At 48.1% G+C, this 18472-nt stretch overlaps 1 protein-coding gene across 5 annotated transcripts in view; it reads right to left on the bottom strand.

Annotated features, from left to right (window-relative positions):
- The window catches only part of ARSG (arylsulfatase G), a 115996-nt gene that overhangs the window by 4094 nt on the left and 93430 nt on the right, over positions 1-18472 (bottom strand). For all 5 annotated transcript variants that reach the window (XR_006739435.1, XR_006739436.1, XM_045569510.1 and 2 more), the window contains exons 9-11: positions 16280-16388; positions 8878-8998; positions 4180-4270 (exon numbers count right to left, since the gene is read on the bottom strand). Coding sequence is in view for 3 of the 5 variants with exons in the window: in XM_045569510.1 (XP_045425466.1) it covers positions 4180-4270; positions 8878-8998; positions 16280-16388 (321 nt within the window). In the remaining 2 variants the exon portion in view is untranslated. The remainder of the gene's footprint in view (positions 1-4179; positions 4271-8877; positions 8999-16279; positions 16389-18472) is intronic.

Below are 18472 nucleotides of genomic sequence, written 5' to 3'. Positions count from 1 at the left end.
CTCTGGGCCATAAAACATACATTAACAATTTTAAAATAATAAAAATCATACAATGTCTGCTCTCAGACCACAATGGAATTAAACTAGAAATCAATAACAGAAAGTTAGAAAATTCCCAAATACTTGGAGAGTAAACAAGACACTTCAAACACATGAGTCAAAGAATAAATCTCAAGAGAAATTTTAAAATATTTGGAACTAAATGAAAATGAAATTACAACTAATCAAAATTTGTGGGATGCAGCAAAAGCCGTGCTTAGAGGGAAATTTATAGCGTTAAAATGTATATATTGGAAAAGAAGAAAGATATAAAATCAATAATCTAAGTTTCATTAGGAAACTAGAAATAGCAAAGCAAATTATTATAAAAATAAAATAATATACAAGGCAGAATAAAATAAAAATTCAAGCAGAAATCAATAAAGTTGAAAAACATCAATAAAACAAAAAGCTTGTTCTTTGAAAAGATCAATAAAATTGACAGGCCTCTAGCTAGGCTAAAAATAAAAGCGGTAAGACACAAATTGTTAATGCTAATATCAGAAATAAAAGAGGGACATCACAGTAGATCCCACGGACATTGAAAGGGCAATAAAGGAATATTATGAATCATTTGAGCCCATAAATTTGATAACCTTGATGAAATGAACCAATTCCTTGAAAGACATAATCTGCCAAAACTCACTCAAGAAGAGAAACAATCTGAATAGGCCCAAATCTATGAAAGAAATTGAAATGATAATTAATAATCTCCCAAAACAGAAAGCACCATGCTCAGATGGGTTCACTAGTGAATTCCACCAAACAGTTAAAGAAGAAATTACACCAATTCTATACAATCTCTTCCAGAAGGTCAAAGCAGATGAAATATTTCCTACCCTATTCTTTGAGGCTAGCATTACCCTAATACAAAAAACCATACAAAGATATTACAAGAAAAGAAAACTACAGACAAATGGATCAATGGAACAGGATGCAAAGCCCAGAAACAGATCCACATAAATATAGTCAACTCATCTTTGGCAAAGGAGCATATGCAATACAATGACGATAGTCTTTTCAACATATGGTGTTAGAACAATAGGACATCTAAGCACAGAATTTACACCCTTCACAAAAATTAATTTTAAAAGGATCATATATACTGAAGTATAAAACACAAAATTATAAAACTCCTAGAATATAACACAGGAGAAAGCCTAGAAGACCTTGGGTATGGTGATGACTTTTTAGATAACACCAAAGGCATAATCCATGGAAGGAAGAATTGATAAGCTGGACTCCATTAAAATTACAAACTTCTGCTCTGCAAAGGATGCTGTCAAGAGAATGAAAAAGACAAGCCACAGAATGGGAGAAAATATTTGCAGAAAACATATCTGATAAAGGGCTACTATCCAAAATGTACAAAGAACTCTTAAAACTCGACAATGAGAAAATGAACAACCTGATTAAAAAATGGGCAAAAACTTGAACAGACACCTCACCAAAGAGGATATAATGATAGCCAATAATCATATGAAAAGATGCCCAACATCATATGTCACTAGGTAATTGCAAATTAAAGCAACAATAAGATACCACGACATACCTTTTAAAATGCCTAAAATCCAAAACACTAACAATACCAAAAGCTGGCAAGGATGTGTAACAACAGGAAGTCTCATTCATTGCTGGTGGGAATGCAAAATGGTCTGGCCACTTAGGAAGACAGTTTGACAGTTTCTTATAAAACTAAACATACTTTTATTATCCCATATGATCCAGTGGTAACATTCTTTGGTATTTACTGAAATGAGTTGAAAAGATGTCAACAAAAAAACCTGCACATGGAAGTTTATAGCAGCTTTGTTCGTAATTGCCCAAACTTGGAAGTGACCAAGATATCTTTCAGTAGGTAAATGGATAAGCTGTGGTACATCAGGACAATGGAATATTATTCAATATAAAAAAAAGAAATGAGATAGAGGATTCTGGGAAGATGGCTTATCTAGGAACGCCAAGTTGGCTTAACATTTGAAAAATCAATCAATGGGAAAAAAAAGAAAAAAAATCCACCAATGGAATTCACAGCATTAAGAGAGTACATATGCAGGTATATGTATTTATAAAAACTCACCGAATTGTACATTTTATATCTGTTCCTTTCACTGTGTATAAAGTTTGATTTAATTAATACTTAAAAAAAATAACGTACTTTAATTCTAGCCACACACTAAAACAGACTGGTTGGTGGTCTTTTAAGGTCACCCCTAGCCTGATGGTAACATTATATCCTTGTCACGGAAGAACACATCTTTCTCTAATCTAATGTAGTAGGTGTCAATATATCTAGCTTATCCAAAAGCAGTTTTAATTAATTAGGATGCAAATTTTAAAAGTATGGGGGCAGGGGATGAAGGAGGAATCAGAATATATCTGTGTGTTTCATCCCATTCACGATTTTCACCTGATGTGTTGAGAGTTCAGTGCTCCCACCCTGAGTCTACTAGGAGTTTGGTGACTCCTCAGAAGAACAGACCTCCCCTCGGTATTAGAATTCCTGCCTGATCGTGATCATTTTAAATAGCCCTATTACTTCACAGTGACATTTATGATTCCAATATTGTGGTGCCAAGGGCTTTCTGGCACGGTTACTACTTCTGAAATTAACTCAGCCTGGAGGTCCCATACCTCTTACATAATGTAATATAAGGACTCTAATCTAGAAGCATTTCCTCTGAAAGCATAACAAATATGTGACTGTTTTGTGTTTTAGGTTTTAGAGAATCAAAGATTCTTATGACATTTTTAATATCCCTCAAGTTATGAACTCAAAGAACTTGTTTGGTTTTTATGCCACATTTTCTTAAGGATCACTTATTTACACTCAGGGAAAATAATTTTTGTTTTTTATTATATAGTTCTTTTAAAAGCTTCAACATTAAATAACTGAATCAAATTGGAATCTGCATCAGGTCACAGATTTTGGTTTTCTATTTTTTGCTTTTCATTCATTAAAAAAATCTTAGGTCCCTACTAAGTGTGCTAAGTACTTCAAGACAATGAAGATTAAAGAGCTTAAAGAGTTCTGAGTTTAGAGAGCTTAAAACTAGTAGAGAAAATAAAACATGTACGTACATGACTAGCATATATGGCAGAATGTGATATAATAGGTATCAGAGTTCTCCAAAGCCTACCCGGCTGGGAGGAGGGAGTTTTATTAAAGTGGCATTTGATTGGGGGCCTTAAAAGCTGAGAAGGATTTTAACACAGAGGCCAAGGAAGAGAGGACTTGCTCTTGGAGAATTCAGGCTGGAAAGACAGAGGGACCCAGGACTAAGAGTCTGAATTCAGGTGGCAGCAAGAAGCCAATGGAATATTTTGAGAACCATCCTGATCCAGTGTGACATTTTTTTGTTTGTTTTTGGAGACAGAGTCTCACTCTGTCACCCTGGGTAGAGTGCAGTGGCATCAGCCCAGTTCACAGCAACCTTCAACTCCTGGGCTCAAGCAATCCTCCTGCCTCAGCCTCCTGAGTAGCTGGGACTACAGGCTAGCGCCACAATGTCCAGCTAATTTTTCTATTTTTAGTAGAGATGAGGTCTCACTCTCACTCAGGCTGGTCTCAAACTCTGGAGCTCAAGCCATCCTCCTGCCTCAGTCTCCCAGAGTGCTAGGATTACAGGCATGAGCCATTTCACCTGGCCTCCAATGTAACATTTCTAAAATATAGATTTAAGACAGTCACAGAGTGAACCAAGAAGCAGAGAGACATCTGTCAGTTTGCTAAATAGACTTCTAAAGTCTATTTTCTGAAACAGTCCATTGTCAAGTAAATTATACTTTAAAATATCTCTAGGCTTCCATTTAATGTTCAGCCAAACTGGCATTTAAAGCGTAACAATGCAATGAAACATCCATGTGAAAAGGAGCCCAATGAATGTGCAGAGAGCTCTCTGAGCTTGCTGGAAATTTACGAGAATAGTAGAAAGACCTTATTTGCATGGGGGTGGGTCCAGAGGGCTTCTGCTGGGTCCTTCTGCCGGGCCTGGGTTTGGGGGTGGCACCATCAAGAGGTGCTGAGAGCTCCCCAGAGGAGGGCAGCCCACACTCGCTCCCGAAGGCCTGAGTGAGAGTCCCAGGGGCCACCATCCAGGGGTGCATGCGGGAGGCGGGGCCGAGCGGGCCTTCACTCACCGGTCACGTAGAAGGCCTTGTAACGCTCCAGGCGGACAGTCTGCAGGGCTCCGAGCTCTCCAGCTGCCCCGCTGTTGGGATGGAACAGCACCTGAGGAAGGTTGCAAGGGCTTACTGATGAGAAAACCATGCTAGATGCTCCCTGGAAAGCACTGCTTTGTTTGTCAAAGTCCACGCTCCCCATCCCTGCCCCAAACACACACTAACAGACGCAGGCCTCTAGTCCACACTGGCCAACGCCCGAGAGGCTCTGTGAAGTCATTATTTTGCTAGCTAATGAATCCAAGTGGGTTACAACTTTGGACCAGTGGGCAAAAGATCTCACTGGGTAGAAAGTCAGATTTCTAGACCCAATAGCTGCTACATAATTTGCAGGGTCCAGTGCAAAATGAGAATCAGGGATCCCTTGGTCCATAAATTGAACATTCCACGAAGACCGCAGCAGAGCTTTAAACCAAGCACAGCGTCCTTCCAAGCGTGGGGCCCTGAGTGGTGGTACAGGTGACAGGCCCACGAGGCTGTCCTGCCTGAGCCCCACCCCTCAGGGGCAGGACAGGGCTGGGGACTTGCATGTTTTACAAACATTCCCAGGGACTCTGATGCAGGTGACCCTCAGATCTCTTTGAAAAACAGCTTCTTCAACATCAAGTCGATTTCCCAGCCCTCCACTGGGTGAGGCTGGTATAAGAAGGCATCCTTGATTCCGCCAGCACCGGGCACAGCCCGGCCTCTGAACACAGACGCCCACACCTATGACTCAATCCCTCTGTACTTGGACTGAGGAAATCCTTCCTCATCGAGTCATAGATAAAAAGAATTACCCTAAAGAATGGAAACACCTAATTCAGGATTCCCAAGGGAAGGATCTGATAAAAAATAAAAGGCCAGTGTCCTCTGTAGGTCCGTGGGTTTGGGCTAAAAGCATGAGACTGCTCTGGTATGAATCACGAGCGTATATATGGCTGGAAAGGCGCTCATGTGATTCAAAGTTTCCATGGGGCTTTAAAAAAAAATGAGAAACATCTGTTAGAGCAGTAAACAGCTGTCCCCCCAAATTTCACAGTTCTGAGAGGATGCCGCCAAGGTGGGGCTCCCCCCACAACCTGCCGTTTCTGGGCTCTCGTGACAATCCCTGCAAATACCCAGGGCCCTGGTGATGACAGCAGGCTCCTTCCAAACAGGAAAAGAAGTCCTAACTGAAAACCCTCGCTCCTTTCATCCCAGCAGAAAGCCAAGCGTCTCACCGCGGGAGACTGTTTTGTTTCCTTCTTGAGATGGCAGGAAGTGGGAGGCTTGGAAAACCTATTGTCAACCGATCACTCAGACATCCAGAAGATGGGGGGCCAGGCTCTCTGCCTCAGACCGTTGATCTCACTGGAGTCTCAGCAACAGAAACTCCATAAGGGTGGGCTGCTCTCTTCGGAATATTTCTTCGGCGTGACCAGAGGCCACTGCCAAAACCCAGGAGGAAGCAAAACTGTGGGACAGCTCATTCTCAGAAATGTGGATGGATTTTGGAGAACTTGTATATGCATTTTTTCTCTTTGAGCACACTGATCACGGCTTTCTTATTTCTATCAACATGGGAAGTAGGCTGGCAAATTTACACAAGCGCTGCAGCTCGCCAGATGCCTGGTCCAAATTTCAAAGATGACTTTATCTTCTGCAAACTCCTTGTGCCTTCTTGGTTGCCTTTCTTATGTGTATTTGTTTGCTTTATTTTACTTTTTTTTGTTTTTATAAGCACACAAGTGTCCCCTTACATTAGATCAGGGAGGCTGGCGCTTATTAGCTCCGATGGGCTCCTTCGTCCCATCAGGTGGGGGGGGGAGCACGACTCGGGCTGGAGGAGACGGTCGTTTGCCAGCCACTCTGGGTGACGTCTCTCACCACTAGGGGCCTCTCTAAGAGAAGTGATCGGTGTCCCCAACACTAAAGCCCAGCTTCGGCTCCCTCAGTGTCGGGCCTCTGGGGGTGTGCCAGGCATTTGAGGACCCACAGCAGCCCCAGACTGGGCTGGGCTGGGCAGATCACAGCTGTCAGGGGACTCTTTCCTGAGCCGACAGTTTTGGGACCTGGTTATGACAACCTGCAACTGAGATACGACTTGACCAGCGGTGACGCTGTAATCTTGGGCTTCCGTCTGGGAGTCAGGAAAGCACAAGGTGGGACATTTGGTTCAAGCCCGTGCAGCCCTCCCCCTCCCGGCTCTCAGCTCTCTCCACGTGGCCCTCACTGCCTCGACACAGACCCTCTGAGATCAGAAGCAGGAGGCTGAGCGGGGGAAGGAACATGCAGCACGGCGTCAGCTGCTGTTGGTTTTGAACTCAGACGTGATGTCCTAGAGGTCCACCGTGGAACCGGCAGCCCAGTATTTGCATTACACCTCTCAGCTCCCTTTAACTCTCAGTTACTGCATTTGCAAATTAGGGAAGAGCCCAATTGCTGAGAAACATTTGCATATTGTTTTCGAGCTGACTATCTGGGAGTTAGTTTGAGCTCTTAGAAACTAGAATGCTTTTCTAAACCAACCCATACTGGAATCCTTATAAGTCCAAGACATATCTGAGGGTGAACACAAATTGTGTTTATTTTTAAAAATATAAATATACATGTATGTGTGTGCATAGACATATGCATATGTATACACATGTATACCTGTAAGTGTCCAGACGAATACACATATATCCAGATATACACATGTATGTATGTGTAGGCATATATATGTGTACATATGTATGCATGTGAATATGCATATGTATATATGTATGTTTATGAGTGTGCATTCAGACACATGCATGTATGTGCATATGTATACATGCATGTTATGTATAGACATATGCATGTGTATGTACATATACAATATCACTCATATCCCTATGTGCTGGCCCTTCCAACAGCTGTTCCAAATTCGAGACAATTCGCTCTTGTCTCTTTAGTCTTATTCCTTTGCTTCCATAGAAAGGACTGACCAAAGAAGACCAAATCCAAATTCAGGGCTAAGAGCTACCCATGTTGTCCTCAAACTCTCAAGTGTCTTCACTGACACTGCAGGCATCCAGTGCTCTGGGAGGCTGGGCGTGGCCCAAGGTGCCCTCGCAGATACCATCAGCAGCTTCCTGCACGCAGTCAGCGTGCCTGGCGCTTTCTGGGCCCTGGCGTGTGGTCAGGGAGCAAATCAGCCCCAAGCGCAGCTGCACTACCACACACCACTGGCCCCCACAGCTGACGTTGTGACTGGTATCTGGTTCTCCGCCTGGCTCCTGCGCCTCCCCCTGCTGGACACTAGCTGGGAAGGGGCCCCTGAGCGTGTGCAAAGCCGCAACTGGAGGAAGAGAGCGAGCGCGCCTGGGAACGGAAGTTAGCACACGGAGGAGCTGGCTTCCACAGGCAGGCCCGACAACGTCAAGGAGACCACAGTCCTTGAAGCACTTCCTAGTGACCCCAATTATTCTATTAGTAGCCATGGTAATAAACACTCGGCAGCACCTCTCCACTGACGTCGTCAACAAACCCCCAGGGTCACATGCTGCTAACTTCCAGCCTAACGGCGGAAACCATCTTCCTGCTTCGCTGCTGGGGAGAAGGGGTGGGCCTGGGGGTCTGCAGCTCTAGGGGGCAGGTATTCTGGGGAGAAGCAGGACTTCCTCAGGGGACCTTTCAGCCCCATCGACAACCCGTAAAAACTGCATTAATGCGCACAGAAGCACCGAGGGCCTGTCGAGGACCCGTTTTCTGGCTTGCCGGGGGAGGCTGGGCGGGAAGGGCAGCTCCAGTAATCACCAGCCACGGTACACTTGCGCACATTTGAGTCACTTCCATGTGACCCTTGGCAAAGACATAAATAGACACTTTGAAGTGTGGTCCCTAACCGAGGAGCTGTGTGCTCACAGGGTCTTACAGAGGGGGCTCCGTGCTCCCCCGGCCTCCTGGCCTCCTCCTGCTTCCTCTTCCTTTTGGTGAAAGGAAAACACACGGAAATGACAGGGAAAGGCCATCAGGCTTGACATTTCCTGGCTGTCACTGCCACTGAGTGCAAAGAGGGGACACCGAGGGGGCGACGCTGAGAAGCGGAAGCCGAGGGCCAGTGCGGGGGGCTGCTGGGTGGAGAAGGGGCTACAGAGCACGTGCTGAGCCCTCTGGAGCCGGGGGACTGTCGGGGGCATGAAGACCTCGCTGGCCGGCTGCCCCAGAGGTCTTTGATCCATTCGTTCATTTGTTCATCCAACGCACATGGCCCGAGTGCTGGCTGGTGCGGGCACTGCCAGGTGCACTCAGAATTCAGCAGCTGAGATCCTTGCCCGCAGGAAGCTTCCATTCTAGAGGGGCAGCCTCATGATGAACGAGTCACAGACACTCATCAGCCGCCTCATCCAACACACACGTGCTGGGTGCCCACGTTGTTAAATTAAATACACAGGGGAAAATGTTGTCCATTATAGGGAATAAGCATCTACGTACACCCATCCTGAGCCAAATTGTCAAATATAAATCTGGATTGACAACCTGGATGATTACGAGGGGCGAGGGGTGGAAAGAGAGGTTCATCTGAAAGGATTCACGTCTTGGGGTTTCTCACACCGGGTCTGAACTGCACTTGCACACATCTTCTGAGGATGGTTCCATTTGCAAAAGGTGAGAGGCAGCAGCCCAGCCTCCTGGAGAGCCCAGGTGTGGCCACCTACCTCCTCCACTTACCCTGTGCCCAGCCTGCGACCGGCCAAAGAGCACCTCGGAGACGTCCACACCGTCAAAGTGCCGGCCGCGGGGCAAGCTGGCCTGAGCCAGGGCCACCACCGTGGGGAAAATGTCCAGCACACTGCAGAAAGAGCAAGACTGCGTTGGCCCCAGCTCTTCTGACTCTCTCCCTGGCCCTGCTGTGTCAAAACCCACCTGAACTAGCCCAGAGCAAGCACTGACAGCCTCCCGTATGGCCCACCCTCTCCACCTGCCTATCTTTCCTTCAGGTTCCACCTCAATTTCTGCTCCTACGAGAAGCAGAATGGTACGGTGGCTCAGCACCCAGGCTCTGTGGCCGGGGGGGGGCCTGAGCTCAAATCCCAGCTCTGCCTCCAATCTAACTCCTCAATGCCTCAGTTATCTTAGTCTCTAAAATGGGTATGATAATACAGTGGTCCCCCTTTATCCAAGGGAGATATATTCCGAGACCCCCAGTGGATGCCCAAAACCATGGATCGTACTGAACACACTTGCCATCAATCAGAGCACATTTCTGTTTATGACTTCCGCCCACAAATTTAACATCTTTTCCATCTTAACTCAGTACTTATCACACACTGTGGCCGTCACTTTGCAGTTTGAGATGCAACAGCAAAACCAGCACAAAGTTTATTTTCCTTGTTCACGATTTCACGGATAGAAGATTTGTTCTTACCATAGGTCTTAGCAACCTCAGCAGAAATTTTTTTTCTTTCCTTTTGAAGTCGAGAACTTTCACCTTTTCGCTGAAAGGAAGCAGTTTATGGCTTCTCTTGGACATATTTGAATTGCTAGCGTCACTGCTGTTGCATGTTGGGGCCATTGTTAAGTAAAATAAGTGTTACTTGAACACAAGCACTGCAACACCCCGGCAGTCAATCTGATAACCAAGAAGGCTCCTAAATGACTAGCGAGCGGGTAACACGTGCAGCATGGATCTGCTGGACAAAGGTAGGATTCGTGACAGACAAGACGGGGCAGGACGGGGTGAGATTCCATCACACTACTCAGAACAGTGGGCAATGTAAAACTTATGAATTGTTCATTTCTAGAATTTTCCATTTAATATGTTCAGACCTCAGTTGACCACAGGTAACTGACACTATGGAAAGCAAAACCGTGGATACGGGGGAGTACTGTAGGGGTGCCTGGCTCACAGGGTAGTCGTGTGGGTGAAACACACAGGTCAGGCACAGAGAAGAGGCCCGGCATTCCGAAAGCGCTCGCTGGATGTGCTGTAATGAGTGGAAGCAGCCGAGTCCCTGCCCAGAAGCACATGCTGGTTCCATGCTTCTTGTACAGAACCGTGAACCAGATAAACCTCTTTTCTTATTAAATTACCCAGCCTCAGGTATTCTTTCATAGCAACACAAACAGACTAAGACACTGCCCTGTCAACAGAGCTGCTTATCTGAGGGCCAGGCCAACTGAGAGTCTGTGCGACTTGCTGGAGCCAGGAGGGCTGGGCCGGGGGAAGCTAGACTTCCCCAAGAGAGGGGCCCTGGTCGCCCCGAGGCTGGGCTGGGCAGCAGACCTCAGGCTCACAGGGGCACAGGGAAGCCTCCAGAGCCACTCCTCCCCTCTTCCCCACCCTGAGGTCCAGGGGCAGAGGGGCGCTCTCTGCCCTCCAGGGGGGCTGCAGAAGGGACTTGCCCTGTGGCTCTGGATCCCTGGTGGCAATCTCTCCATTGACTGTAGCACAGAGAGTTGTTGCCTTCGGCTTCCACAGGCCCCGTAGCTGGCGGCTTATCTCTTGAGATACGCGCTCCAGGACCTGGCATCCCACACTGATGAAAGTCAAGGAATGCACAGTCAGCACTCACGGAGCACAGAACAGTCCAGAAACCTGTCCAGAGTCCAAGGTTCCTGCCACACACCGGAAAGCAAAGACGACCACAAAGCAGTCTGAAAAGGCCGCGGCGGTTTGGGGCTGTTTGTTCGAGTTTTCTCTAACTTGCGCCCCTAAGAGAGATCAGCGTCACAGATGGGTCAGAGCCGTGAGGCAGAGAAACAGGATCTGCGTTAGAGTTTGGAAAGTGTCGCAGGCTTTCTTTTTCCATCGTATTTTCCCCCCTCTATCATGAGGTTTAGCGTCCTAATGACGTAGCACCGAATGTCATGTTCACGGGATCCTGGTGTCTCAGGGTCTGGTGGCAACCTCAGAGGCACCTAGTGCCCCTGGAGCACAAATAAAACCTCCTGCCCCCTAGAATAGCTTCGACACGCCGTGACTCAGGCTGTCACGGCAGCGTGGTCCAGCACTGGCAAGCTCGGGTGTCAGAAAGTCCTCCCTTGAGTCACGGAGGAAGCCAAACCACTGAGGTTTGCCCCGGAAGCGGGAGATGTCCCCGGCCCCCACAGCTCGGTGCCACCCCAGGGCTGTGCCCGCAGCCTCCGTGTGAACTTGGAGAGAGCGTCCGTCCTGGGAAGGCAACCCAGGGTACCCCAGCAACGGCGAACCGCAAACCCCACCTACGGCATTGGCCCTGGGGGTCTTTGGAAACCCTGGAGAAAGAGACAAAACAAAAACAGAAGGCTGCGCTTTCAAGTCTCCCCCGTCAGCTCGTTGCCCGGCTGTTGGCAGAGCCCCATTCCCACTTGCACGGGACCGACGCACTTTTGCCTTCATGCGTCTCTTCCTCCGTAAAAAAAGTATATTAAAAACTACATTTGGCTGGGCCTGGTGGCTCACGCCTGTAATCCTAGCACTCTGGGAGGCCGAGGCGGGTGGATCGCTCAAGGTCAGGAGTTCGAGACCAGCCTGAGCAAGAGCGAGACCCCCGTCTACTAAAAAATAGAAAGAAATTATCTGGCCAACTAAAAATATATATAGAAAAAATTACCCGGGCATGGTGGTGCGTGCCTGTAGTCCCAGCTACTCGGGAGGCTGAGGCAGGAGGATCGCTTAAGCCCAGGAGTTTGAGGTTGCTGTGAGCTAGGCTGACGCCACGGCACTCACTCTAGCCCGGGCAACAGAGTGAGACTCTGTCTCAAAAAAAAAAAAAAAACCTACATTTTACGACTGCAGCAAGATACATATGAGTATAGAAATAGTATACATTAAGCCATTTTATCCCACCTAAAAGTCCTTCTTCTATTCAGATTTTAAAAGAATTAAAATTTTCCTAAGTCTCATGGCACTGTGCCTCCCTGGGCCAAATGGAGGGAGGGGGTCCCGGCTTCTGAACGTAGGAAACCCCACTTCAGTCAGCTTTTTGGTTAGGAGAGGGGTGGCCAAGAGCCTCCTCTCCTGCAAGGAGAGGGCTGAGATTGCTCTGCACAGTGACACAAACACTCGTCCTCAGAGTGGGCAGGGTGACATCTTTACAAGTTGCATTGCCCATATGGAAATATTTTCTTTTTTCTTCATGTGGCTTTGGCCATAGGAAGTGTGCGTATTTGTATTCTCATCCAAGGCGCTGCAAAAGGAACCTGGGAATGGAGACTGGGCAGCAGGACGAGGATGCAGAAGGGCCTTGCCAGCTGGGCCCAAGGTGTGCAGGCCGGGGAGGAAGCCCAGGGAGGAAGCCCGGGGAGGAAGCGGAGGGGCCACAGGGGAGCAACTCGGGCTTCGGAGCATGAGGATGAAAGTTGAGGTCCCATGCTGGCCAGTCCTGGGGGGCAGGCACCCTGGGTCAAGGCAGGGGATGGAGAAGAAGGGCATCTCCTAGAAGCTGAGGACATTCTATCTGGGGAAAAGGCAGATCTGGTCTGAGGATGGGAAAGGAGAAGAGGGAGGAATAGCTCAGGGATGGAGTGGGGGGACCTGGACAGAGGGAGAATCTTTTTGTGCCCCCTTCTCCCGAGTGAGGGCGTGGAGAGCAGAACTCCCTCAGGTGGAAGAGCAGGAATTGTCCCTAGGACACGGGAGCAGTTCGTTTTTTAAGCACTGAGTTGTAAGTTTCTTTCTGCATTTAGTTTTAAGTTTTTTTCCTGCATTGTTATTCCTTGTCATTATCCCTGAGCAAAGCTGGGTGCCCACTCCCTTCCTGGTCTCAGCTGTGCTGCAGGGATTTGAGGGGCCAGCCTTTGCCCACATCTGGTGGGCAGCTTCCCTGGCAGCCCCCCTCCACCTGCAGGTTTCTGTGAGGCCAGCATGGCCCCAACAGCACTGATTTCAGGGAGAACGGGGGTCCCGGAGCATCAGGGGATACCCCCCAGCAAACCGTGCCCACCCCACCCAGAGTAGAGAAAGCAGCCAGGAGCAAGGCTGGGACTCAGACCGCTTCCCCACCTCCCAGGGTGGAGGAGTGACCTGGAAAGGGGACATGTGATTAGGCCCTGCCCAGGGGTGACACCTAAACCACAGGACACTGAGGTGAACACGGTCTCCTCGTAGCTTCTACTTCCAAGGCCCAGCCCTCCACCTGCAGGCAGGCCAGAACCAGCCGAGTCCCCCCCCCCCCCCCACATACCTGACTGTCTTGCAGATATCTGGGGAAAGCCATGAGGTAGTCCAGGGGATTATCTGTTCTCCTGGCTAAACAGTAGCTTTAGCTGTTTTCCAAATGACATTGTTTCAGGTCCTTTTTACCATTCTGATCACTTCCTACTTGCCATTCTGATCATCTCCGAAAGACTGGTTCTCCTTCTGAGCAGAGGTGGGGGCCTCCTAGTTCAGACACAGAGCAGGTGCTTCCCCTTCGTGTATTTGGCTAAGAGAAATTACATTAACACTGTGGTTCTCAGCCAGCGTGAGTTTGTCCTCCCAGGGGACATTTGGAGCTGCACGGAGACATTTTGGTTGTTGCAACTGGGGAGAGGGGTGCTACTGGCATCCAGTGGGTAGAGGCCAGGGCTGCGATTACTACTAAACATCCTGCAAGGCACAGGACAGTTCCCCACAACAAAGAACGACCCAGCCCCAGAGATCCACAATGCCAAGGTTGAGAAACCCTGTGTTAGAGTCTTAGGTTGAAACTGCCAAGCCTTTTTCACACATGCTGCCAAAGCCCTGCCCTCCCCAAGGCAAGGCAGCTCCTAAACACTGGAAGCTTCTGTCTGACTTGCTCATTAGTGCTCCTTCCCTAGTCCCTGGAGCAATGCGTGACCCATAGTTGGACGGGACAGTAAGTATTTGTTGTGTAAATGAATTTTCCTTACTCTGTAATTGTGTCATCAGGCTTGGTGAATGGGCCACGTACAAGACCTTTCTTTAATCTCATTACATCCCCTAGGTGCACGCCTGAATATGAACACTGGGTATGTCTAAAACATAATCAATGGGATTAGCGTGGACGCCCCACGCCCTGCCGCACACACCCTTTATAACTTTTCAATATTCACGTGAGTATTGTTTTTCCAGTTGACGACTATCTGATGCCCGTGATTCCTCGGGGCCACTGGAATATACGTTTAAGGGATTCTGGCCTTAGCACTCAGTCGCTTAAGGGAGTTATCTCTGATCTCGAAGAAGATCGATATTGCACTGAGGACTAAAGTTCTGGAAAAGGTGATAAGAATTCTGGGTGGTGGTGTTGGGCTGGGCTGCCAAGAACATGAGCATCAGTTTCTTGAATATCAGTCCTAACACTATTTTCCACAGTGGGGCAGTTGTGGGAGGATAACAGACATGCGGTGGCCTGTCTGGGCAGGAAGGAGGCTGCACTCAAGTCTGCTCTACATGAATTCACGTGCAGAAACAGCAAGAGGGTGAATCTATGAGACAAAGCCGTCCGGCTGCAATCGGACTAATTTAACACCAAAGAATGTCCTAAGAGGCACCAATCTGGTGTATGGATACTGTTCTTATACAATTCCAGAGACCCTCAGGCAAATGCTACCTTGTACCAAGAACTCTCTTCCTTTGGTCACCAAACTATCCCCTCCGTCAGCTGTCCCCTCTAAGGCCTTAGATGATCCACAAGATGATGCAATTTGATCACGACGCAGTCGTTGACTGTAGGTGCAAACACCGTTCTCCAGTGAGAAGCCACTGCTTGGTTTTCCGTGCTGTGACTTGCGAGACTGCTGAGTTATTTGTGCATGTGCAGCCCAGCCCGTGAACACTTGGCCCCTCTCGATAAGCACTTTGACTACACCAAGTCAGCCCTATAAAAAGCAGACTGCCTGGCCCCTTTCCCAGGCAGCCTGACATCAGAGATTCCAGGCTGCGCTGCTGTTGTCACACCTGCTGGTACCCGCTGACAGTGCACCCCCTCCTGACTGTCAGGGCTGACCCAGAGTTCCTGGGGGCCCCATGCTGCCAGGGAGGATGCCCACCCACCCTCCGCTTTGGCCATCAGAGCTGTTTACCCTTCTTTCCCCTGTGCTTGAGTCTCTCCCCTTCCTCCCCGTCGGGTCTAGGGGTGCTGGAGGGGACCGATGAAGCTCGCTGCCCCCTACTCAGCTGTGTTCTTTATGCTGGGACCCATTATGCTAAAGGTAAAGAACCTTTTGAACTAAGAAATTGATCTTTAACCAGACCAAACCTCTGAGCACATGAACAAGCACTGGCTTCTATGGAGGGTTCCCCTTGTTAGTGAACACAGGGCAGAACCCCAGAGAGGAAGTCTCTGTCTGAATTCATAAGAAGTCCCCATTACAGGCTCAGGAGGCTGAAGTGGGAGGATCGCTTGAGGCCAAGAGTTTGAGATCAGCCTGGGCAAAATAGCGAGATACCATCTCTAAGAAAAAAAAAAAAAGTCCCCATTATAAGTCATGGTTCCATAGCTGCCAAGGCATTGCTTTCAGATTGACATGCCACAGCCAAGTTCTTTGCCAAGGAGATGGCCTCCTGGATCTGCCTTAATACAGAGGCAAGAGTGATAATGAGATATCACATTTACAGTGGTCCTTCTCACAAACGAAGAACCCAGACATTCTCCTCTTTGTAGAACCTTCATTGCCAGAGGTAGCAAGAATGTCCTCACCTAAGGATTCATTTTTTTCCCACTGGCCTGGTAAGGCCACCTCCCTTCTCCTTCTTCTCCAAGGCAAGTGGACATATGGACTCCTTTCTTGGGATGATCTGGTTGCCAGCAACAGCTGGCTTCTCACAGCCACCCCTAGGACACCTGCCTTAACCCCAGGGATGGAATAATTAGGGCTCCAGTGACCTCTTCCCCAGGCCAAAAGGGGAGATGTTGCTGCCGCCGCCTTCTTTTGCCTCTGTTTTCTCTTCAGCAGATACACCCAGGACTCGAAACTGATGGATGTGAGACCCCTGCCCCTCTTCACTCAGGCACTACCCCCAGAGGATGGTTTGAGTCCCTGGCACTAGTACTCGAACTAGATATGGAATCACCTATAGGCAAATGCACACTGCTACAATCAGACTTTGGGAAGCATCAGGGAGCACCTGGCGAAGATGGGTGGTGAACAAGTTTCCTTGACTTCTTGCTCTAGACCCCCAAATCTCAAGGCAGTGTGGGGCTCATACCTTAACAAGGCAGTGCTGGTGACGTTGACTGGGACTCTGCCAGGCCAGTAAGCCAGTGCTGGGACCCGGTGCCCGCCTTCCCAGGTGGTCTGCTTGGCTGGACTTCCCCCTGTGGGACGAGGAGAGGCAGCTGGTTCATGCACAGTGATCACTCAAGACTTCTGATGAGCTAACAGCTTGTCTCTGGGAAAACAGTCTCTCCAAGAGTTGCCAATAATCCCAACAAAGGAATGACTTTTTTTGATAACCAGCTATTTCCCCCCAACTAGCTTCTATCTTTCAATACCTGCTTTTATTTTACTGGGCTTAATGTGTAAACAGTTGCCTCCTCAATCTATTGAATCATGCCATTTTATTTCCTCCATGAGACCTTCACCGCTGTAAATGATCTGGTTTTTCTATTGACTTGCTTATCTTGTGTCTTTGCACCGTGAGATTTTAGGTGCTTAACCAATCTTTGACTAAATGCATTAGACTTCCTACTGATCATAATGTGACTGTCTATTCAGGATAAAAAATATATACAGTTACTTGAAAAGAGAGAAAGGAAGAAACCTCTCCAGCTATTTGATCTGCCCAACGCCCAACATGGCATGGATTTTATTGTTTTATTTTGCTTTGCTTTGCTTTGTTTTTCCTTGAATTAATGAGTTGTTCTGGTGTTGTGGAGACAGTGTCAGAAACAGCTCTGACCTCCTGCCTGTTTTGGGGGGAGGTAAGAACCATCTACGTGCAATCTATGAATTTCCACTTTGGTAATTAAAGGAATTATTTTTGTAACCACGAAGTCAAAAGTGACCACCAGTATAATGATGGCCAGCAGGCTGGAAGAGATGAGGTCATGTTTTATGGAAACATCCTGAATACATGTTGCGTTGAATTAACCATGACCATCCCCACCACTCCCACGCACACCCCGCCCTCATCCTGGTTGAGCCAGAGGCCAAGGATTCCACAAAGTTAGCGTGTAAAAAGCCCTTCCAAGGCAAACGCTGTACGCGGCTCACACATACTGTGGTCATGCAACCTCCCTATGTTTGGCTGCCGTGAACAATAAAAGCAACAAAGCAGGGAAGGGTGCAGAGGGTGGGGGGCAAGACGAAGGCTTCTGTCACTCTGTACTCAGAGGGCTGCAGACGGAACCTTTGATGTCCCTGGCCCAGCACACCACACCGGAAATGCTCTGCATTCTTGGGACTTTCTCATAACCAGCTTTGGAGTCCCCCAAGTGTTGAAGTAAAAGACAAAACACAAAACAACTCACGTCCTATGGACTGTTTATGTTTCAGGGTGTGGGGTTGGAAAAACCAATTGGAGTCTCTGCAGGCTAAGACGCTCCTTGATGTAGCCCAGCATTTCTTAGATACATTCTTCCCATCCAGAGCCACACCTCCCATAAACACATACAGAGTCCACTCCAATTACGCGTGCACACGGAGCAGAGACTCCAAAACTGCAGCAAGCATAAAACGCGTTTCCACGTGGCTGTGGCACGTATGACTTATGCTTCAGCTTGAGGCCAAAGAGCAGGGAGGAAGCACCCACGGACTGCATGTGCTGGGGCTTTGTGGATACTTCCACCCCCATGAGGGGCTTTTGCGTGCAAGTGTGGGTTATGGGTGGGTGAAAATATAGGGCCTGTTCATTTGCATGTCCGTGGTGTACGACATTCAAATGGATTTGCTTAACCTTTGAGGCCAGCTGCTAAGGAAAGGTCAAGGCTTTAGTTCCAAGAAACAAGCCATTGGCTCTGACAGTCACCCAGAAGGTAGCACTGGCAGAGCGACAGGCACCAGGGTCGGCACATAGGGTGGTCTCTGCCTCCAGGATGTTTCCAGAATGGTAAACTGGCCCCTGATTAATAAATTTATTAATGGGGCTTCACCAGCAGGGATTCTGCCTGCTTGCAACAACCTTTCATGTTGCTCTTTTGCAGGCCACTGACTTTCCTAATACATTTTTCAGAGAAAAATAGTGTTTGTTTTATTTCAGGAAAAGGTTGAAAGCTGGAAAGGTTAGGAGGAATTCAGCCAATTTAAAACATGTGTGGTCAAGAAAATGGGCAATCTACTTGCAAAGATCCAGGAATTAAGAGAAAGAGAGAAAAAGACTGGCTGAGAGAAGCCCCTTGGTGTGGCCACTTAGGGGGAAATCTCTCTCTATGTTGTCGAGACTGGTCAGCTAGGCCTGGCT

Source organism: Lemur catta, chromosome 15 (genome assembly GCF_020740605.2).
Source record: "Lemur catta isolate mLemCat1 chromosome 15, mLemCat1.pri, whole genome shotgun sequence".
Lineage (NCBI taxonomy): Eukaryota > Metazoa > Chordata > Mammalia > Primates > Lemuridae > Lemur > Lemur catta.
The sequence above is the reverse complement of the archived record's forward strand: the minus strand, read 5'-3'. Positions and strand labels throughout refer to the sequence as shown.